The 23,867-nt window shown below is 38.3% G+C and overlaps 1 protein-coding gene and 1 long non-coding RNA gene across 6 annotated transcripts in view; one reads left to right on the top strand and one right to left on the bottom strand.

Annotated features, from left to right (window-relative positions):
- The window catches only part of ACOT12 (acyl-CoA thioesterase 12), a 41,273-nt gene extending 19,956 nt beyond the window's left edge, over nt 1–21,317 (top strand). The window contains exons 6-15 of the mRNA XM_069590055.1: nt 4,281–4,437; nt 6,047–6,166; nt 7,109–7,259; nt 7,772–7,827; nt 8,107–8,170; nt 8,818–8,901; nt 16,315–16,448; nt 18,197–18,325; nt 20,263–20,389; nt 20,656–21,317. Coding sequence (XP_069446156.1) covers nt 4,281–4,437; nt 6,047–6,166; nt 7,109–7,259; nt 7,772–7,827; nt 8,107–8,170; nt 8,818–8,901; nt 16,315–16,448; nt 18,197–18,325; nt 20,263–20,389; nt 20,656–20,805 — 1,172 coding nt within the window. The 3' untranslated portion in view covers nt 20,806–21,317. The remainder of the gene's footprint in view (nt 1–4,280; nt 4,438–6,046; nt 6,167–7,108; nt 7,260–7,771; nt 7,828–8,106; nt 8,171–8,817; nt 8,902–16,314; nt 16,449–18,196; nt 18,326–20,262; nt 20,390–20,655) is intronic.
- LOC138440487 (uncharacterized) overlaps nt 1–23,867 on the bottom strand; it is a 53,564-nt gene that overhangs the window by 21,993 nt on the left and 7,704 nt on the right. Inside the window, exons 3-8 of one of the 5 annotated variants that reach the window (XR_011257049.1) lie at nt 23,439–23,588; nt 23,050–23,187; nt 20,665–20,750; nt 20,273–20,423; nt 15,364–15,575; nt 5,425–5,702 (exon numbers count right to left, since the gene is read on the bottom strand). This is a non-coding gene — a long non-coding RNA (uncharacterized lncRNA). Of the gene's footprint in view, nt 1–5,424; nt 5,703–9,683; nt 12,673–15,363; nt 15,576–20,272; nt 20,424–20,664; nt 20,899–23,049; nt 23,188–23,438; nt 23,589–23,867 lie in introns of those variants that run through there. The other 4 variants (XR_011257046.1, XR_011257050.1, XR_011257048.1 and 1 more) reach the window with 4 other exon arrangements.

Raw genomic sequence — 23,867 nt, 5'->3', positions numbered from 1 at the left:
TGTTTTGTCTTTATCAAAACTGGGATTTCTTCTGCAAACCTTTCCCATAAACAATGTTGTGTACATTATCTTTTGGCCTTGGAGGCCTGTGAACACTTTATGACCCTCTTTTGATAGAGGCTTCTCAACTAGAAAACTTATTTTCCCTTGAAATGTTTTTTCTTATATTTCTAATCTATGTCAGCCTCAAAAAGTATTAAACAAGTTACATTTCTCACAGAGTAAAGGTGCAGTGAGTTACAAGAAAGAACCAATTAGCTCAAAAGTCTGATGTGGTTAATTTCAAGGCTACACTTGTTTTTCTTACTTTCCAACTATGTTAACTAATGCACTCCCAGGTGCAGAGTGGATAAGAGATATGGGAACTTAGCAACAAGCATTGGCCCAATAATGAAATCCTACATTAACACTACTCTAATAACTTTTAACTCTTTGAAAGGCTCTATGTTTTAGGCTTTTTGTGCCTCTCACAGTTGGGAGGCTGTAAATAATCACATGTGTAGCTGCAAGAGTCTGGATATATCTGCCAAGCAAGCTAAAATGCTAACAGAGGGATTTTGATTGGAAATATTCCTCTCATGTCCAGGAGACTTATTAGCTATAGTCCTAAGTTAATTTTCTCCAGAGAAAGGTGATTAGGGATAGCCCCCTGTTAATGTCAGAGGAGTTGGTGAAAGTCATGAAGTAGTAAAACAGACAGATTCTGGTTTTGGGGGTAGATGCTCGAGAAAGCCTAGGGAGCCCGTTGAGTTCTGAAGCCTTGCTTAACAGTTCTCTTCCACATGACCTTGTCATGAGTGGGATCTCCCATGGCGGCCCCCGGCAGAGTTGCCTTATATCTGAGTCTTTACAAAGTCTCTCACAGTATAAGGTCTTTTCTTATTTTTTAAATTTTATCTTGGTAACACAATATTCAAACAATTACACACCTTGCCTTTTTTTTAAATTTAGCTATATATTGTACAGATAATTTATATTAATTTATTTTGAACCAAAAAAGTGCCATTTGAGTAAGAGAAATTAACCTTAAAAAAATCTCAATCAGTACTAGTTTGGGATGTTTATAAAAAATTATCTAGCAAAATCAGTACTTTAAAAAGACAGAAGTTGGAAGGATTTAAGAATTTAAGATTTTATATGCTTTTTAAGGATTACTTTAGGAAGCAATCCAATTCTGATTACAGCAATATGGTGGACTTGCAGTCTGAAAAAAATCTAAAATTTCTGGATAAAATATTTACAAACACATCTCAGCAGGCAGAAAACTAAGAAAGAGGCTTCAAGTCCACAAATGATCAGAAACACAAATACAGCAGTGTAAGGAGACACAAGAACTGGCATTTGCTGAGGGGGACCCTGTAGGTGGTAGACCCTGCACAGTGTTTTAAGGCACCTGCCCTAGCTCAGGAGGCACAGTCAAGTGGGAAGATGGATCAGGGAACCAGACCTGGAGCTGAAACCCCTCCAAGATGATACCCTCAGTGGGTCAACTGGAAAAACCATGCCTCTGAGAGATCTGGTCGCCATGCTTCCCACTTAACCCTATGTGGAATGGAAAAAAACACTTGTTTCTCTTTGAGGATTCAATCACAACTGCATTCTCAAGCATATTTGGTGTCAGGATTCACATAATATGTTTGGCTTGAAACAGTCCAAGTAAAACCTAGTATGAATTCATACTGTGTTAAGTACCCACAGGTGATCTGCAGCCACAAATGCAAATCCTCTGTGCAGACATGACTTTAAGCCCAGTCCTCAAGAACTCCCACAGATAGAGATCCAAGGAATGTGAGCTCTTAAACAAGAATCATAAGACAAAAGTAAGTCATCTGAATTCAGAAAAGCACCAGACAACAGAATGAAGCCTGCAATGAAAACTAAAGAAACAGAATTTACCACATAAAGAATCCGAAGTAAAAGGTTAATATATTTTAAGAAATAAAAGAGTATCAAAAGTATTATGTAGGAACAAGAAAATGACCTAGAACATTAGATGAAGAAGCAAAAACCATTTCTATACAAAAATAATATAAAATAATTAAAATGTAAAACATTAATGAAACAGCATCTAAGACAGTAAACTGGAAAGTAAATCCAGGAGTTACCTAGAATGCAGATGGATAAACAAGGAAATGGAAACTATACAAGAGATTAGGAGACAGAGAGAATAGAGAAGTCTAACAAGCATCTAATCAAAGTTCCAAGAAGAGAGGAGAAAAAGAATGGGAGAGAAGTAACATTTGAAGCAAACAATATAGATATTTTATTAAGAGGTAACATGAAAGTTTAACATGCATTTGAAAAGATTTTGGACCTCATTATTAATCAGGGAAATGCAAACTATAACCACCATGAGACCCTATATCACACCCACACACACATCTGGAAAAACTGAAGAGTCCACAATACTAGTCAAGTGAAAATGAGGGGCTGGGGAAACTACTGTAAAAAATAGAAGTAGGAATCAGTACAATCATTTTGTTACCTAAAATATCCTGTTGATAGTAAGGACTGTGAACGTGGAATAAATCAGCAAAGTTAAGTTTATTCATCCATCCATCCATTCATTCATTCAATAAATACTGACTGAGCACCTACATTCTGGAATTCTATTAGGATTTTAAAAACTCAGTCCTTATCCAAAGGAGCTCAGGATCTAGGGGGTCAGATAATCAAAGATCACACAAATAAACATAAAATTGTGACTGTGAAAGAAAGGTACAAGTAGGAGCTAATAACAGTGGAGTCAGCTGTGGAGGTCAGAGAAGGCTTTCCCGAGGAGGTGGTAACTGAGATGGGCCAAAACAGAAGAGAAAGTAAATGGAAGAAGGTGGTGGTGGGCAGCGGGACTGCTACTTACAGAGAGAGACCATGTACAAATGCCCTGATGCTGAAGATGGCATTTTAGTTATAGGAGCTGAAAAATGCTGGAGTGGCTAGAAGGGAGGGGGAGAGAGATTACGAGAAGATGTGATGGGGGAAGAAGGGTTGCTACTGGCATTCAGACTAGCTGGGGCTGGAGAGGTAGGCATATGCCAGAGAAGAAAGGAAGGGCTTGGGGGTCATAAACATGATTCAGGCTTTTCCAACAGGCCAGGGACTGTATGTTTTTAAGGAGGGGACTGAAATGATCAGTGAAATGCAGGAGGAAAAAGTAAAAGAAAAAGACAGTTAATTAAAAATATAAAATTTACATTAGGAAATGAAATGAAAATCTCTGTAACCACACTTCTCTGCTGACTTATATGTAAATGTGCCAAGAAGGGCTCCATTCCCAGTTACCAGCAACAGCTGGGCATATCTGTGCTCTCACACTGCCAGCTCAGCTCTGCCTCCGAGAGTACAACCAGCATCGTACCCCTGATCTGTAATTCCTCCCCCAGCTCCTCAACAACAGCACGTGAGATTTAAGCCTAGCTGGTGATTCACTTGATGATGCAGGAAGTATAACTGAATACATTTTACTGCTTTGCAGCCAAAGTAAATGATTTCTCCATTGTTGAGAGGAAGAACCAATTTGTCAGTGAATGAAGCAGATATGATTCAAAAGAAGCAGAAAGACACCAAGAAGAACAACGTATTGTGTCCTTTCTGTTTGTGACTGCTTTCATTACCAAGCAGTCACCAGGGGAGGCCATATTCCCATTCTGAAGTTTATAGTGCAGCAAACTGTTCCAGATTCTCAGTGTCCATGGCCCCTAAAGCTCAAATCCCTTTCTTTTCATTAACTTTATTAACATACCATAAATGGCCATATTTAAAGTTATACTTGATAGGTGCTGAGACATGCACACTCCTATGAAATCATCACCACAATCAAGACAATAACATATCCGTCAATCCCCAAATTTCTTTCTGCCCTAACCTGCTGTAATCTGCCCCTTCTCCACCTGAAGCAACTCAAATTTAAACTTACTTGTTCTTTTGATCAAAATTCTGGTTGACTTGTAAAACAGGTTGGAATACAATCTCTAAAACGTCCTTTCTGATCTGTTGTCTTACCCAATTCACTGTTAAATAAAACCTATTCATTTCCTCAGGAGTTTTAAGTCTTGGGTAATAATATTTAATTTTAATTAAGTATTATTATTTAATTAATAACATTTAATTAAGTATTATTATTTAATTAATAATATTTAATTTTAATTATTATTATTTAATAATATTTAATTTTAGAAAATTAAAAATAATTTTTCTAAAAATCTCATGAATTGAAGGAAAGGTTATAGCCTCAGGTTCTACATTTAACTTTACCATTTTTGTTTATGTCTACCTTTCAGATCCCATTTGTGATGAAGAGGAAGGAACTGTTTCCACAAGGGGCACCTCTGTTCAAAGCATTGAACTTGTCCTCCCACCCCATGCAAACCATCATGGAAATACATTTGGTGGCCAGATTATGGCTTGGATGGAGGCGGTGGCTACTATTTCTGCAAGGTTCTTGGTTTTAGCCTTTGGTTTGTGATCTTGAGTCTAGTTGGGAAAAGGCAGAAGGGTCTGAGACTGGCTACTGGGTGAGTCAAGGGAACAAGTAGAGAACAATGTTGCCTTTTATCAAACTGAGAAAATGATCAGTCATTTTCCTGTTTACCTGAGAATTATTCTGTCCTTTCCTGAGGGTTAAAGTTTAAATTCTTGGTCCAAAAATAAAAATGAAATGACAGTTCTTACAATTATTCTGAATTATGACTGTTGATCTTGCAACTCTTATAATGTTAGTTATGACAAAGTAGATGGAAAACAGAAATAGAAGATAGCCATTATTACACTTAAAAACAGTCAAGATTTGGGAATGCATGTAAGAATTAAAGATTTTAAAATTAAAAAAACAAAACAAAAACAAAAAACAGTCAAGATACAAACTTTTTAAAAGGTGGTTCACAATTAGGTCTGACCTCTGGAGGTGCTGGTTAGAATCATTACGGCCAAAGGATTAATTGAAAAATATGATGAGAAAGAGGGAAGAACTTGAAAAAGTACTTTTAAATGCTGCTCAGTTTCAAAAAGGGTAATTTCATTCTTAACTGAGCCATGTAGGTAACTGGGCAGTTTTAAAGAACACTGTAGTCTCTGAAAATGCATTTGAACAGGATCTGCCCTTCTGACAATTTTTGTAACGACTAAAAATTGTTAAGGTTTTATTTTCCCAAAATTAAAAGAATTTTATTTATTAATAGATCTATAGTTATGACTATAATTAGAAACCTGTGGTTATCCTAAAATTGTGCACAAATATAAGAGCTTGTTTTTAAAACGACATTGTCATTCTTAATGACAATAAAGCATTTAAGCCTGTTCTACTATACAGGCTTACACTGTAATTAACTATGGCAAATCTGTTCACTTATCGTTGGCAGAATTCTTTAGAGTAACTGAATGACCACAGTGGGAATCTAAAATGTAGACAATTATAATAACTTTCTGAGATCAAATTTTCTTTATAGGTTTTCAAAACTTCACACACCAAAAAACTGTAAAATGTGTACCTTGCAGCCTTTCAGGCTTTGTGCAGCAATGCAGGTAACTTTTTTTGTGGGGAAGAAAAATTGGTCTCTGACATGTGGGTGAATTTAGGTAACAGTGAAGCCAAGGAACTCATGTGAATGGCATCAGCTGAAAGTTCTCTTCACTGTTTCCCATGCCAACCTGAGAGTCACAGCTTCCTGTGACTGTAGTCATGAGCTGTCAGGAGGAATAAAACTCTGAAATCAGAACAAAAGACAGTTGTTTGGTTTTTGGAGATATTTCCATAGCACACAAAACAAGAACAGGACTGTCACTGCAAGAACAGAAGCACCAGCATCTTGGGAAAGCCACCCACAGACTGGTACATTGTATCTCCTAAAATATTTGCAGATAATGTCACAGGACCACTCTCGACACACACAATCCAGTTAATTACCCTCTTGGGCTGAAAGAGATGTTCATTAGAAAGCACCCCAAACACAGGTCTATTGAATCCATTAAGCAAAGCAGTAGCTCCTGAAAACATTTTGGAGAATGATCACTTTCTTCTCTTTCTCTCTCCTTCCCTTTGTTTCACCAGCCGCCTGTGTCGAGCACATCCTATTCTGAAGTCCGTGGATATGTTTAAGTTCAGGGGACCATCTACAGTTGGAGACCGTCTTGCCTTCAATGCCATTGTCAACAACACATTTCAGACCTGGTAAAGCATGTCTAGTGCTCTTAGACTGCTATAAAATGAAATCAAACTTGCACATAAGCAATGTTCTTTGTTTTATCTCAACCTGGAGGTGAGTATAGGGAATACTTTAAAATAACCACATTCCTTCTAACTTTTTTGACATTTCATGTTCAAAATCTATAGACATACATATTTATCCTCTGTTCCACTGAGGCCTCCTTACACTAAGTGATGATAAGTTGGTTTTTGTCTCATAATAAGTTCGGGAGTTGGTGATGGACAGGGAGGCCTGGCATGCTGTGATTCTTGGGGTCACAGAGTTGGACATGACTGAGCGACTGAACTGAACTGAAGGTTGACTATATTTCCCATTTGATCCAGGATGGTCTTGGTTTGTGTGTATCATAATCATTAATTCTTCCTTTCACTCTCAAAAGGGTCCCATATGGTCAACAATTCATAATGGACCTGTCATTTATTACCATGAAGTCCAAAACACTTCTCAGTTATTTTTATTATTCTTGACACACAAAGAAAAGATTTAACTTGGTATTTTTTTCTTTTTAAATGTAAAAAAGAACATCTGTATTTCCTATTCAACTTCAGTGTTTGATGCTTTTAAATTATAGAACTACCGTTTTAGGAGAGAAAACTTGACTTTGGCATAATTTAACACCCCACCCCCCATGGCCAAAATTTATTCATGAATGTATATAAGGTCCCACTGGCCTTTTTTACTACTTGAAAGTGGGAAAGTAAAGCAGACATGCTCCCAGGAGCTTGTATATAAGATCAATCGACTTGATGAAATGGATGTTAACCGCTGCATAGATTAGCAGACAACAAAGAAACAACACAGGGTCCTCCTTCTCTTCCTTGCCTGGAGGAGCTGATGGGGTGGTGGGTGGGGGAGGCCTAGCATGCTCAGGCTCTCTGCCCACTACCCTTCTTGCCCTTCTGCAGTGTTGAAGTTGGAGTGCGCGTGGAGGCCTTTGACTGCCAGGAGTGGTCTGAGGGCCGGGGCCGTCACATCAACAGTGCTTTTCTCATTTATAATGCTGTCGATGATAAGGAAGAACTGATCACATTTCCCAAAATCAAACCCATGTCAAAGGTCAGTTATTAGCACATGCAGTTTGGTAATCAGACCACTTATTCTGGGGGAAGCTGTGGTACAGAGCTCCACCCAAAATCTTTTCCTGCACTGGCAACAACCTGCACGTCCATTCCCCTTTGCTTTTTTTCTTTTTTGCCTCACAAAGTAAAATGATCCTTTTCCTCTCTTTCCAAATCACTCTGGTCTTTAAACAGTGAAGGCCCTGAAGACCTCACATCTATTCAGCCACATATGCTGCTGTTGGAAGCATATGTCTTCCATGTCTCATTTCTGACTCTCTTTTCCCACTTTATATCCAGTTCTCTACTTTATATCCAGCTGCTCTACATTCATCAGAATTAAGTCTTGTGGAATAAGCGGCCTTACTGCCAACTCTGACCTGAAGATAGTTCATGTAGAGATTCCTTGTCCCAGTTAGCCTTTTCAATTGACTTAGGAGAGACAGACTTAAGGATTGTAGTACAGAAATATTAAGAATGTATTGATTTTACTTTTTTTTTTAATTTAAGGATGATTTTCGACGGTATCGTGGAGCTCTCGCACGCAAGAGAATTCGCCTAGGCAGGTAAGGGACTCAGGTGTAAGACTTTATGGACTCTTATCTGACAAATTACATAGCAAAGAGCCCTCTCTGGGTCTCTATTCCCACATAATATAAAAAGAGAAGGTTTGATATTTTTTGACTGTGGATGCCACTGTGATGAAAATTGTTCTTCCTGATTGTTCCGCCAGTAAAGGCAACTTTTTGTAACTGCTGATTTCACTTCCAGAAAGTGTCACAGTTATTGCTATGTGCTAGATACAGGGAAGAAAACTATTATTTAATATTTTCATTTTTTTCCAGAAAATATGTCATTTCCCACAAAGAAGAAGTTCCACTTTGCATACACTGGGATATTGGCAACCAGGTGACAATTTTATGATCTGAAGTTCTTCATGTAAAAATCGCTTTATTACAAAAACGGGAACCCCTCATTTAACTGACTCATGTTGTGCCTACACAGGTTAGATACAGAGGTGAATTATAGCAACCTGTCATCTCAAAATGAAACAAAACCAATCTATGAGTAACTAGTCATCAGCCAGCTGCTTCACTGCCTTGTTTGAATTATCTACACAGTTACAGACTCCAGTTGATCTGCATCAAATGCATTCAAGCAACATAGGACATTGAGATCTAGTGTCTCAACATGATCTGTGCTGAATGACACGCCTTCTCAACAAAAAAGTATTAGTCATTTTAACGTTTTGACCATGAAATGTAAAGGGAAATCTAAATTTACTTATTATACATTGATTACTAGTCACACTGAAGGGTATTTTTGTCTTTACTTAGGATATCAATTAAAATGATACTAATTTCCTACGCATATAGGACTCACTGACTTATCTGAATTCTGAATTAAGAGTCTGAGACAGAAATTATGTTCCTATAACTTAGTTCTAACTTCAACATCATCACTTTGGCTCTAACAGTATCCATTTTCTAAGCAGAAAATATTTGATCACATATCTGTACACTGAACCCACAGCTTTTCAATTATTTATACTTTAGGTATCCTTGAGTAATGGCAATGTGGAGGCTCTCAAAAGCCTGGCAGCCAAAAGTGGATGGGAGGTTACCAGTGCTATGGAAAAGGTAAGAGGCATTCAGGTATACATACAGCTCACTGCCCATCATGAATGAAAGTTTTCATGGTAGAGGTTGTTCTACTACTTCTAATGCTGCTTTCAAGAAGGTAAAAAATGGAGATTAAGATGGCAGAGTACGAGGACACCGAGTCTCCCTATGAACACATCAAAAATACATCTATACGTGGAGCAATTCACAACACTGAAAACAAACTGGAGAGTGGCAGGAAGACTCTTATACAACAACTATGGCTATAAAGAAAGATACACAGAGTCAGGTAGGAAGAGAAAAAACGCCATCAGGTCAAGACCTGCATCCCTAGGAGAGGACACCCCAGCCCTGAGGTCTCACCCTGAGAGAAGGAGTACCCTTAGCTGGTTTTAAAACCAGTGGGACTAACAGAAGGGCTGTATAAGAAACCTAAACTCTACTCTGAAAGGAATCAATGCTTCCTTATTCCTGGGAACAAGGCAAAGGACGCAGACTGAAACTCCCAGGGCTCTGCTCCACTGCAGTTCTCAACTAAGGCAAATAAAAGTTCAGGACTGGAATAGGTAATTCTATCAAACATACAAAAAAGAGGTAATACCTAGCATTCCCAAAATAAACTGAAGGGAACACTCCCAAATTCATTCTATAAGGTTATTGTTACCCAGACGCCAAAATCAGACAAAGACACAAAAAAAGAGAAAATTACAGGCCAGTATTTCTGATTAATATAAATGCAAAAATCCTCAACAAAATATTAGCAAGCTTAATTCAAAAATATAAAGAAAAGGGATCATACATCAGGATTAAATAGGATTTATTCCAGGGATACAAAAATGGTTTAATATTTACAAATGAGTCGATGTGATATACCACATAAACAACAGGAAGGATAAAAATAATATGATCATCTCAATAAATGCATCAAAAGCATCTGACAAAATTCAACATCCATTCATGATAATAACTCTCATCCAAATTGGTATTATATTTCAATATAATAAAGATCATATATGACAAAATTAAAGCTAATATCACACTCAATAATAAAAAGGTAAAAGCTTTTCCTCTAAAATCAGGAATAAGACACCCTTTATTTAATTCTAGCCACAGCAATCAGACAAGAAAAAGAAATAAAAAACATTCAAATTAGAAGGGAAGAAGTAAAACTACCTCTTGTTTCAGACAACATGATACTATTATATAAAGAAAACCCTAAGGTCTCCAACAAAGTAACCATTGGAACTAATAAGTGAATTCAGGAAAAGTTGCAGTATACAAGACTAATATACAGAAATCTGTTTCTTTGCTGTACACATATAATGAACTATAAGAATGAAAAATCATAAAAACAACCCATTAAAGTCACATAACAAAGAAAAAAAAAAACCTAGAAATAAACTTAATTAAACAGGTGAAAAACATAGTCTCTGAAAAATATAAAACACTGAAAGAAATAAAGATATAAAGAAATAGAAAAATACAGTGTTCATGGATTGGAAGAATTAATATTGTTAAAATGACCATACTATCAAAATAATCTGCAGATTTAATACAAACTCTACCCAAATACCCATGACATTTTTCAGAGAACTAGAACAAATAATCCTAAAATTTGTATGGAACTGCAAAAGACCCCAAATAGCCAAATCAATCCTGAGAAAAAAAAGAACAAAGTTGGAGATATCATACACCCTGCTTTCAGAATACATTACAAAGCTACAGTAATCAAAACAGTATGGTACTGGCACAAAAACAGACAATTAAGCTTAAAAATTAAGCTAATTAAGCTTAAAAATTTTTGCACAGCAAGAGAAATCATCAACAAAATGAAAAAACAACCTGCTGAATGGAAGAAAATATTTGCAAATGATATAACCTATATGGGGTTAACCTCCAAAATATATAAACAGCTCATATATAAGAAATATAAGAAAACCAAACAACCCAATTAAAAAATTGGCAAAGACATGAATAGATATTTTTCCAAAGACATACAGATGGCTAACAGGCACATAAACAGATGCTCAACAATCCTAATCATCAGAGACATATACAAATCAAAACCACAATGAGTTATCACTTTATACCTGTGAGAATGCCTATCATCAAAAAGACCACAAATAAATATTGGTGAAGATGCAGAGAAAAGGGAATCCTATTACACTGTTTGTGGAAATGTAGACTGGTACAACCACTATGGAAAACAGTATAGCAGTTCCTCGGAAAACTGAAACTACTGCAGAACAACCATATGATTCAGCAGTTCTACTACTGGGTATGTAGTGCACAAATATACACTTATAGATATATTCATATATAGTCATATATACGGGAGTATAATCTGTGAAAATATTAAATCACTGTTATATACCTGAAACTAACAGAATATTATAAATGAACTATATTTCAATGTTTTAAAAGGTAAAAAAGTCTTCGGGGAAAATTTTTTTAACAGTCAAGTATCTTTCCAGCTCTGTCTCTGTTCCCTACCTGGGCTGATCTAGAAAGTGAAAAGTGAAGTCGCTCAGTCGTGTCCGACTCTTTGCAACCCCTGGACTGTAGCCCACCAAGCTCCTCCGTCCATGGGATTCTCCAGGCAAGAATACTGGAGTGGGTTGCCATTTCCTTCTCCAGGGTATCTTCCCGACCCAGAGATCGAACCCAGGCCTCCCACATTGCAGGGAGACGCTTTAACCTTAAGGGCCTTCAAATCACCCTACACATTCCTACCTCCAAGCTTAGTTCTCATATTCGATTTCTTTCTCCTTCTCTTCTCTATCTACCCCAGTCCTACCTGATCTTTAAGACCTGGGACAAACGCTTCTCCATAAAGCCAATCATCTCCTACTGAAGGAAATTATCACTTTAGGAACTCCTTTAACAATTACTTTTTTATGATTAACTTGTCAATTAATTATGTATTATCTCATGACACTTACTCCATAGCCACACTGAATTGGTATTTGTCTTACATAGTAATTTTACAAATGGGTCTTTTCCCTTAACTAGATTACAATCCTCTTAAGAAAGCAGCCTTGTCTTGACTTTTTTTTTTATCTCAGCACCTTTTACAATGCTTTTGCATGTCATCAAATTTAAATAAATGTATATCATTTGAATTTCATCTACTTTCAGAGGTATATCAGGTGACCCTTTGAAGCTGATGCCCACACTAAACATATAAGCTCTTTGAGGACCATTTTGTTCATCACTATAGTCGCAGAACATAGCACTAGCTGGCATTCAGGAGATGCTCAATAACGCCGACCTTTGTCTGCACTCACGTTTCAGTGCATACCGTTTTTCATAATCATTGAAACAGTAGCTTCTAAAACAGGATTACCACATGTTCTGGTTTTCCTGGGACAGTCCTGGTTGCCCCATCATAATTATTAACCATGCCCAAGTCTTCCATTTTGAATAAATTACATGGCCACTCACCCTGAAATAGAAACAAATTCAGATACTACTTCCTTGTTTTCAACTCTGACTTTGACCTCCTCCGCACATTTTAGCTTTGGTTTGTTTGCTTTTACTATGTCTTGGTGCTCACTTCTGAATCCTTTCAGAGTCTTCCTTATTTTCTTTGGATCCAGTTAGGTTTCCATCTATGCTTGGTTCAGTGATGCAAACAGGTTTAACATAACAAAGTTACTTGCTTCCATTTACCCTTTATAAAAGGTGCCTCAAGACCTTGTTTTCTTTTATTAACACTAAATCTGCTTCTTGCATCATTGCTGGCATCTGAGCACTCACTGAGCAGCTTAGTAAAAGACAAACTCATGTCTGGAATGAAGGATGAGAACATACTTAGTGAAGTCATATAAATTAAAATTTCAATTCTTTTGGAGTTTGGACCAAAACCCAACAACCTAAACAAAGTAAATGTGCATTTACAAGTGTCTAAGAAGAGCCATCAATAATTAATTCTTAACTTTCTGTACAGTTACTTACTAGAGAACATTGTATAACTAAAGAAACATTCTTATGTTATCTCTGTTGAATTTGAAGCCCTCCTTTTTTTCAGATTATATTTGTGATAAAAATAGAATTTTTTTCTTTTTTGGGTTATCCTCTTCTCTCCCACTTTTTAAAGCTTTTATGCTTTTAACTATCTTAACCCATCATGTTTTTAATTTCAAAATATAGCTTATTTTTTGTGTCACTTTATAGCTGAAAAAATTTTCACAACTATTAAGACTTATACTTATTTCGCGTTTTAAAAATCTATACTTATTTTTATATAAATTTTGATAGATGGCAAAAGTCAAAAATTTCTGGTATTCGTAATGAAAATTGGGCAGTACTTACTGTTTTAATCCATATTTCATTTTCAAGGTATAGTGTTGGAATTAATAATAGCACTAATACAAGGAGCAAAAGGTGAGCCCTCATCTTAAAGGAGCTTATATTAATAGTCTATCTTGAAAATATCTTAAAAGTACTTAGACTATCTTGAAAGCACCACACATACACATACCATAGCTGAAGGATCATTTTAAGGTAGTTTATAAACAAGAGTGAGATTTAGTATTTCAACTACAAAGCTCAGCTCCTAGGCAATTCAAAGTCAGGGAAGATAGTTGTTTAAAGACAACTTTGGAGAGGAGTTGATTCTTTCCTCCTTGAAGACAGTGTAAAAATAAATTGCTGGAAGTGTAAAAGAGGCTTTTTAGGCAGTGAGTAGCTTGAGCCACATCTTGGTGGAAATTAGCACGGGTGAGAGATTGGCCAGATAGGAGTAGCTTTTTATTTAGGCAGTAGCTGAGAGAGGACAGGAAGCCAGAATGGCAAGAACCCTTGACACAGGACAAAACCCACAGGAAACAGACCAGAGGAGATCTATTCTCATTGAAGCTGGGGAATGACTGGCTCCAGACCTGTGCCTGACCACGTCCCCTCCCCTTAGTCAATGGGTAATTGACCTTCAAGAACTCTACCCTCTCCCCATACCTCTGTAAAAACCAGTTTTGTCCTCCTTCCCACAAGACAGTCTCAATAACGTCTGTCAACAGATAGTATAAAACTCTAAAACTGAGCTATTTCCGCTTGTGCTATAAGATCTAAACTCATTAAACAGAATCTTATTAGAATGAAAAAATATATCATTAATAAAAAGTTACCAAGCTCCAGCAGATTTTGAACCTACTTTAAGCTTCATTTCATAGAATAAAATTTCATAGAATTGAAATTCATTCTCAAATGATAAAACATTTGAGATGATAAATGGAATGTAACCTGTATTCTTCTAAGCATGAAAGGGAACTCATTTTCTTTGAGAGTTGGTCTTGGAGAATTTTTTCACTAGGCAAAAGTTGGCTTTCCTAAAATAGTAGAATTTCAAGAGAACCAACACCAACAGCTGCCTTTCCTTGTCTGCATCAATGTCATTGTCTCTGACAGCAGAACGTTAAGGACTTTCTGCCACTTTTACCTTTGGGGAAAGGATCAAAATGCCATCCATTCATCTAATACTGTAGTTGACACTGGCCAAGTGCAGTGAGCTCTGTAAGGGCAGAATTTAATGATGGCTACTTAGTGTGAAGTTTGTTATGTCTCCAGGACAGGAAGCAGCAGCATGTGTCTCCAACCTGGGGAGCAGCTTCCTGGAGAAGTGCTGTGATGGTTTTCTCAGGCTGCCAAAACAGAGTGTACCAGAGTGGGTGTCTCATGGTTATGGGAGCTAGAAGTCTGTGATCAAGGTGTCGGTCATGCTGGTTCCTTCTGCGGGGAGTGAGCAAGATCTATTGCAGGTCTCTCCCCTAGCTGACAGCGCTCTGCTGCAATCTTCAGCATTCCTTGGATAGTCGATGTATCACTTGACCTCTGTCTTCATCTTCATATGGGATTATCCCAGTGTGTGTACATGTATTTGCCCACACTGCCCCTTTATATAAGGACACCAGTCATATTGGACTAGGGGCCCACACTCCTGCAGTAGAACCTCATTTAACTTATTACACCTGCAATGACCCTATTTCCAAATAAGGTCACATTCTGGGCTACTGGGGGTTAAGACTTTAACATATGAATGGAAGGGTGGGACACAATTCAACCCTTAAAAAGGACTCAGCCCACTGTTACATCCCACTCTACCCTGAAACCTACCCTGGTTTCACCAAGGTTGACTGTGGTTGCCCCAAGGCCAGAATCTGACTGAGGTGGTGGAATTCACTCTGGCCACCTGCTCTTACTCCTCTGAGACTGCAGAGCCCCAACAGGCTGGCTAAGAGCCACAGGGACACCAGGATCAATGAACCTCCTGCTACTTCTGCAGCATAGAGGGCAAGAGTAGGTAGGTGTAGGCTGGGCTGAGTCTCAGCCTTCGACTTAGGGCTACATTCATGGTTCTCTTTCTGTTTGGTAAGTGCCCACAACCTACATCATGCCCTCCTTTGCAGGCTCACTTTAAAGACAGGCTTGGTGCCGAGGTCAACTGGTGAGGTAAAATGGCATAAGCAAATAGCCAGTTCTTACCTTTCTAAGCTGCTTTTAGTCAGTTTCTCATTTCTTCATTCTCTTCTTAAAAGATATTTATGTTTAAATAAAGATTTTCTCCCTCACAGCCTTTTTCCATCTGCTTGATTCCTGCAGTGAAGTCTTAACCCTATGTTTGTTTGTCATCTCATTGCTTGTTGCCATGGGAATGATTATAAGATGGCAAATTTCAACACTATCTTCAAAGCATCCTGAAAGAGATGGAGTAAATGGGCAGGATAGAAATGTGCTCTTAGCTGAACATATATCTCTGATTATTGATGAAAACACAGTAGAAGCAAAGTTCAGAGTAACAAAGGGTACATTAATATTTAAGTGTAAGTCAAATGGATCCCCAAGACAAGCTTTCTCTTCTCTAAGGAACAGTAAGCACTAGACACTCAGGAACTGATCTTGTGACCCTTGTGATTCACCAAAAAAAACAGTGCTTTGTGATGAAGGAACAATATGGTTCAGCAGTCCTGTTGAGATGTTGAGTTGGATCTAGAGGTGTTGGCTTACTTCCTGGATCCCTTCAGCCCAAATGAAGGCACGCCTGACATCCTGGGAATGTTAGGCTGCAGCCTTGGCTCCAGGGTCTATGGGGAAAGGAAGCACTGACTTGCCTAGCAGTCTGGTGATATTTTTTGTCGTTCCTGGACAGAGGCAAGGAAATATCACAAAGAGATAAAGCTCTTTATTTTTCATGAGAAAAACTACTGCACAATAATCAAATAACCTACCCTCAAGTAGGATAATGTGTAGATGACACAGGAGAATAGCATCCTGGTCTGAGTTTTAGACATCCAAATATTGACAGTGAAGTTTCCATTATTGGCTTCATGATTAGCCAGGTGCCAAGATGCTTTAGCTTGTGCAATCCTGCTGTGGTCTTAATGTAAAAATATCAATTTTCCTTTTGTAATTTTTTTTTTGGTTATTTTATTTTAGATAAAAATATACACTCTGGAAGAGCATGATATTTTATCTGTTTGGGTTGAAAAGCATGTGAAAAGACCAGCATACTTGGCTTATCATCTCTTGTCCAACTTTACCAAGAGACCTTTGTGGGACCCCCACGTCACGTAAGAATAAATTTAAAATACTTCCTTATTCAACCTTGAGGTCATGTAAAAAATGACCCCTACACTGCAGTCTATCTCCATCGCCCCATGTACGAACCATTGTTTTAACTGAAGAGTATTTGCTATAGCACAGTATCAGCAGCTGTTGGAGAGGCACAAAAATTATTCTGATCATCTAATTTTCATCTTTATTGACTCGACATGCTTTTCCCACATCTATTGTAATCCTACCGGTAACTCTTCAAGGTTGATATTATTCCCATTTAACAGGAGAGAGGACCCGAGACTTGCCAAGATTACACAGGCAGTAAAGCAATGGGACCTCATTTGGAACCCAGGTCTGTCAGGCTCTAAATTTCCACACTCTTGTACTTTAAGACATAGTCTCATTACTCCTGAGAAAGTGATTATCAAATTGTACTTCCCACTCTTGATCTTTACTTGGTAGCCCTTCTTTTTCTGTGAAACAGCATTCCCTGGTGAGAAGCTGGGAGAAGCAGCTGTGTGAGTAGACTCCTTCCTGCCCTCCCTGTCTGATCAGGGCCCACTGATGTCAGCCTACATCTCTTCTGTTACTTCCTGTCTCCCACATCCCTAGTCCAACCTTCTCCACTCTCCCTCCTCTCCTGGAATGCACGGCTGTGCACCTGGTCAACTCTTCTGTCAGGGTGACACTCCCTTCTCCAAGGAGTTCCAGCTCCTGGGTTGCAGGGCTCAGGCCTTAGGGACACCTTGCTTTAAGGAAAACTGGCAAGATGGGCTTCCTATTATATTCAGCATTATTAATACCATTTACTTCCTAATTTGGATGAGGTAGAATTTCATCTCTTAAATGTCTAAATCTCACTATGATTAACAGCCCATAACAGACAATTTAATACCACTAAAGTGAAACAACTCTATGCTCATGTGTTATATTTACATAGATGCCAGAAGGATGCATCTTGGTTAATGTTATTGTTAGTAAACACTTCATGAGAAGTGTTTTCACAATTTTCTTGCATCAGTATCTATAGATATAAGTACAAAGCTTTCAGCAAGAATAATGCCTAACCTTTGCTGCTCTTTTCAAATGTTTCTCTCCACTATTTTCTACATCACCTGACATTCCAGGTGAATGAATAGAGAGGAATGAATGAATGAATTCCAATTCCATTAACTTTTTTTCTGCATCTATCCGGTTCAAGTACTGTGCTAGGTATTTTCATTTGATCCTAAGCCCATAGGTATTATCTGCATATTACCTATACAACACACCATAGGTATTATTATCTACATTTTATGGATTGAAAAAAAAGTGACTTGCCTAACACAACACAGCTACTCTGGGACTCAAAGGCAAGTTGTTTGACTCCAAGCTTAGTGCTCTTTCCCAATATACCATATTCCTTTACCTCAGAGTCCACAAAGGATTGTCCATAACGTTTGCTAGTCTTTAAAATATTACTTGATCCTAGAGAAAAATAATTTTCTGGAAAAAAGAGAAGTGCCTTTCTCTCCAGTGTTGAAGGCAGTGACCTTAGAGTCAGATGGCCAGCATTCTATCACAGGCAGAATTATTCCTTCTGGCCAAACAGCTCTAAACATAGACTTTAAGAAATGATGCTGGCTTTGTGGAGTTGGTTATGTGAACAGAAGGGTGAATACAGACACCAATAATGAAGTTATGCAAACAAACAAAACAAAGGCATGCCTTATTCCACCAGGTAGAAAAGTGTAGACTTTCTGTCACTGTTCTGTTTACCTAGGTCCTGCGAAGTCATAGACTATGTAAGTGAAGATGATCAGATATATTACATCACTTGTCCTGTGGTGAATAATGACAAACCCAAAGACTTGGTAGTACTTGTTTCACGAAGAAGGCCACTCAAAGATGGGTGAGTATTTGTAACTCAAGTGTTATAGCAAGGTCTTACAGTATAAAGTAGAAAGAAAAAGTTGATATGAAAATAAGGAAGTCAATGGAATAAGCATTTCTGGTCTTGAATGATGTTCATATAAATTTTTTCTAGATGAGGCTTTACTTATCATTAAAAAAAAAACTATTAAGTGCCAGCCATGTGCAAAGCATCATGTAAGACTCCTAAAGCAGTTCCCTTTCCTTTTATTCTATGCACATGTAAAACTGATATTTACCCAATCTTTGAAGCATTCTATTACTGTTAAAAATGCAATGAGAGCCAAATAAAACACTGCTGCTGCTACTGCTAAGTTGCTTCATTCGTGTCCAACTCTGTGCGACCCCAGAGACGGCAGGCTACCAGGCTCCCCCATCCCTGGGATTCTCCAGGCAAGAATACTGGAGTGGGTTGCCATTTCCTTCTCCAATGCATGAAAGTGAAAAGTAAAAGTGAAGTCGCTCAGTCGAGTCTGACTCTTTGCGACCGCATGGACTGCAGCCTACCAGGCTCCTCCATCCATGGGATTTTCCAGGCAAGAGTACTGGAGTGGGTTGCCATTGCCTTCTCCGAATAAAACACTAGGAGTTGGTTTTGGTTCAGAATTTACAAAGGCTCTACTTTGTACACACCCAAAATGGCTAGCTTTCAATCAGTGTGTCTGTTCAAGGCTACTACATGGGCACTGGACTTCTCAGAGAATAGGTTCTAAGGAAAAGGGTCCCAAGAGTAAGTGTTCGGAGGGATAAGAAATGGAAGCTGCCAGGGTGGTTATGGTTTACCTCTAGAACTGGTCAGCATTATTTCTGATGTCAAAACGGGCCTATAGAAAAATCCCTCCCACATGGGATTAATGCACATAGACGTTCAGTGTATTATCATCTACTATGGCAAAAGATATTAGACATAAATGGAAGCTTTATCTTATAAATTATAGTAGAACCATATTCGGAGAAGGCAATGGCACCCCACTCCAGTACTCCTGCCTGGAAAATCCCATGGATGGAGGAGCCTGGTAGGCTGTAGTTCATGGGGTTGCTAAGAGTCGGACACGACTGAGCGACTTCCCTTTCACTTTTCACGTTCATGCATTGGAGAAGGGAATGGCAACCCACTCCAGTGTTCTTGCCTGGAGAATCCCAGGGACAGGGGAGCCTGGTGGGCTGCCGTCTATGTGGTCGCACAGAGTCGGACACGACTGAAGTGACTTAGCAGTAGCAGCAGCAGAACCATACTATACCAGAATACTATACCAGCATTAAAAAGGATGAAGTAGTTATAGAGGTATTGATACAGGAAACACCTCTAAAGATTTATCACTACATGAAAAATCAAATTATAGACCAATATTTGTAAAATGATAATATTTATGTAAAAATCTGAATATGTCCATTCAGACCCTCCAGAGGGTGTGAATAAAATAGAGGGTCACAATAAAATGTTAATTTTATTGGTGGTCCTCTCTAGGATAGGAATATACTGTGGTTAAGGTAGACTGAAGGATAACTTCTGTTTTCTAATGTACAGGGTTCCTATTGTTTGAAGGTTCTTTAATACAATGGTATTATTTTTTCCATTAAAAAAGTGGACGAGACTGAAATAACAACCCATTAGAGTATACACACACACAAGTTTGGAGTCTGACTACAGCTCTGCAGAGTCATGCAAAGCATACATAATTTTTAGGCAGAAAATATCTATGGCCCTTATTACTATTTCCTATACTTGAATGTAGCCATAGAGAACGTTTTTTATGCATGCCACTCATGTAAAACATCTGGGTCTTCATAGTTTTACTTCCACTATATAAACGAGTTGCATTAACTGTAGAAATTTACTTTTCTTCACCATTTACTGTTTCATTCACTGTTCTTCATTTCTCTCAAGAACTTAGAAAACGTCCTTTTATCTTTCAGTCACACTTACGTGGTGGCAGTGAGGTCGGTTATTCTGCCATCAGTCCCACCTTCTCCACAGTATGTCAGAAGTGAAATCGCACGTGCCGGATTTCTCATCCATGCTACTGGCAGCAGTTCATGTACCGTAAGTTCAATGAAACGTGCACACTAATTTTCTCCTACAGAGGCAGAGAAACCATTTACCTGGATTTGCTAAATTAACTGTAGTTCTGTAATGTGTGTCCACCCACACCCACCAGAGAATCCTCAGGTCATCCTTTCAGATCCATTTCCAAGGGACTGGGGTCATAGCCTCCCCTACACCAAAAAGATTGAGATGCTTGCTTGAAAAAGCTCCAATGAATGAGAAATTAAAATATTGTTTTGTTTCACTTTGTTTTCTTGAAACAGGTATCTTACCTTAACCAGATTTCTGCTAGCATCCTTCCTTACTTTGCTGGAAACCTTGGTGGCTGGTCAAAATCTATCGAAGACACAGCAGCCTCCTGTATACAGTTCATAGAGAGTGCTACTGATGATGGGCTGATAAGCGTACTTTAAATTATCTGTCATTTTATTTCCCACTTCCAATTCCAAACTCTCTTAGTCCTGACACTTGACAAGTTTCTCGGCCACAAATAATTTCGTATCAGTCTAAGAAAAATGCAGTTGTGAAGAGGTTAAAAAACAAAATGCATCTCAAGTCAAATACCAGTGATTTGGGTTGAGATTAAAAGAGCTCTAAGACTCTGTTTTTAGATCATCTGTGGCTCTGCTACCTTCCAGAGGCACAGGCGATGAAAAATTTCTCATAATCAATATTGTGTGTTCTATAAAATGGTGAAAGTTTGGTTAAAACAATCAAAACATTTTTAGGCTAGAGGGGTGAAACATATTCTGTTTGAAATTTTATAAAATATTATAAAATCAGAAATGATACGTTGGCTAGGTGATGAATAGTATGGGGTTGTTCCATGTACAGCAGGTATCAGTGTGTCAGAAGCACCTAACAAGATGTATTACATGTTTTAGAGCTTTAAATTAGGAAGACATTAAAACATAATGGGATCCAATCAATTTTAGTAATAGGAACTACTTTCTTGGTGTCATTTAACATATATCAAGGTAGCTCACCCATTTAGTATCTATTGCTATATACACTCACAAAGTACCTGCAAAATGTGATATTGTAGAGAAAGAATGACCTGAGCTCTTCTTTCATAATCATTACATTAGAACTTTATTCCCTAGACTTTACATTTATTATTTTACTCTGTGATTTGTCTTGACTCATAAGACAAACCAGCATACATCAAGTTAACCTCCTCTACGGGACAACTTCTAAAATTTGAAGGACTTCTCCATTAGAGTTTAGAGCACTTAAGAGATTAGATACATCTTGCTTTAGTTTGTCAAATCTTTACCTCTGTCCAGACCTGGTTGTAATCATTTTTATTAATCTATGCCAACAGGTTTTCATTTATATGAATTTTGGACTATGTCCCAATCTTATGAATTAACATTTATTTAAGAAGAGTGGACAGGCAGATTTAAATGCTTATACATTACATTCCAAAAGCAGATTTTTTAGAATATTTTTAGATTTTAAAAAAGGTTAAAAAATGAGCAGTAAAGAGGGTTACAGTACACTAAAGTTTTGTATGCTAAAATTTCAGCCCTCTTCTACAACTGAAATGCTTTTAACTTTTGTCTTTCGTACATCTCTGAATTTGTATCTTTTTTTTTTGGAAACTTTTTTCTGAATGAAAGAATAGAGCAACTTTGGCTGGATTACTTTCAGATACAAAGATGTTGCCCACTCTAACTTATAACACAGGCACAGTCCATACCAGCACTGTCCAATATGGTAGCCACTAACCACATGAGACCATTTAAATTAATTAAATTTTAAAGTAAAATTTAAACATCAGCTACACTAGCCTCATTTTAATATTATTAGTCACATGACATTATCAGGTCATCATGGCCTAATCCGAACTGTTCACTTTCAGACTACTGGACTAAAGATTCTTTAAAAGGGCACGACACTGGAAAAGACAGCAATGCATTCAGGCTTTACCTAGGGGACTTCAAAAAGTTTAAAATCTATTGCCTGAAATCATGACACAACTGACTAAGGCATTCCTATTGTAAAATTCAACAACAGCACTTAGGTTTATATTTCCTTTTTTAATGGAAAGTTGTTTGATTGCTCTTTCACGCATTCAATAAATATTAAGAATCTACTCTGTATGAGACACTTTTAGGCACTGTGGGTTTACCAAGTAACAGAAGGGTACTGATCACATCATAATAAAGTAAATAAATACTATAGGCTGTTTGGTAGCTCAGATGATAAAGAATCTGCCTGAAATGCAGGAGACCTGGGTTTGATCCCTGGGCTGGGAAGAAGCCCTGGAGAAGGGAATGGCAACCCACTCCAGTATTCTTGCCTGAAGAATTCCATGGACAAAGGAGCCTGATGGTCCATGGGATCACAAAGAGTCAGACACGACTGAGCAACTAACACTTTCACTTTACTTTTCAGGAGGTAAGTGTTAAATGGAAAAATAAAGCTGGGTAAATGATGTGCATGCTGGGGAGGTGTTGGAGATGGCTGTTCATATTTTAAACATGGTGGTCACCTGCCAGAAGCAGTAGGAAAATGCTTCTACAGCTTCTGGCCTCCCTTCCCTGGGGCTGAGAGGCCAGCGCTTGTGGCTCAGTGCAGAGGCCAGGGTTCCCCAGCCTCACTGAGTGTGTCCTTTGCAGGTGGGGGTGCAGAGCCTCCCCCATCCTCCTTACCTCTGCCACCCTCACTCCAGCTGGGCCAGGGCTGGAGGGGCCTGGTGAGGGCTTCCAGGAGTTGCCCTCACACCTGGGAATGCAGGAATGTGGACTGGGGTCAGATGTCTGAAGCTTCCCATCTACTCCTTAGGGCCACTGCAAGTTAAAGATGTAATATTTAATAACATTTTTCTGGCCATGAGACAGGACTTTTAAACAACAAGGAGGTGTGTGGGGGGGTGGGTGTTTCACATTGAAAGATAGTAAAATATTCTGTATAATGAATACAGAAATATATACATCCAGGATTTGGGCTTTGGTTATTGATGGCCTGATATATTGTTTAGGAATAATAAAGAAAACATTAAGGAAAAAAAAAAAAATAGGGTGGTCAGAGTAGGCTCTACCTCAGGACATTTGAGTGAAGACCTAGAGGCAGAGAGGGACTGAACCATGAGGATTTCTGGATGTAGCACGTTTCCTGTAGAATGGCCCAGGCAAAGTCTGTGAGATGGGAATGTTTCTGGCGTATTCCAGGGAAAGCAGCTCTGGAGAGGCTGGAATAGAATGAAAGGTAATCAAAAACAGATGACTTGAGTACAGTCTTCCTCGGCTTTCTTTGGTGCCCTGGCTTTAAGCAAACATGATTGATCCAAGGGTAAGCAGTGAAGCTGGTTCATCAGCAGCCATCCTCAAGCCCCTGGAGACTAAGGACAGAGGGAACATAAAAATGTAGTCAGGCTCACTTTCTCCTTTGGAGTGCTAAAATATCCTCCAGGAACACTTGAGATTTCATGCCCTTCTTGATGCTAAGGGTTTTCAAGTGCTTCTAACAG

This window comes from Ovis canadensis, chromosome 5 (assembly GCF_042477335.2).
Source record: "Ovis canadensis isolate MfBH-ARS-UI-01 breed Bighorn chromosome 5, ARS-UI_OviCan_v2, whole genome shotgun sequence".
In the NCBI taxonomy this organism is placed as follows: Eukaryota; Metazoa; Chordata; class Mammalia; order Artiodactyla; family Bovidae; genus Ovis; species Ovis canadensis.
The sequence above is the reverse complement of the archived record's forward strand: the minus strand, read 5'-3'. Positions and strand labels throughout refer to the sequence as shown.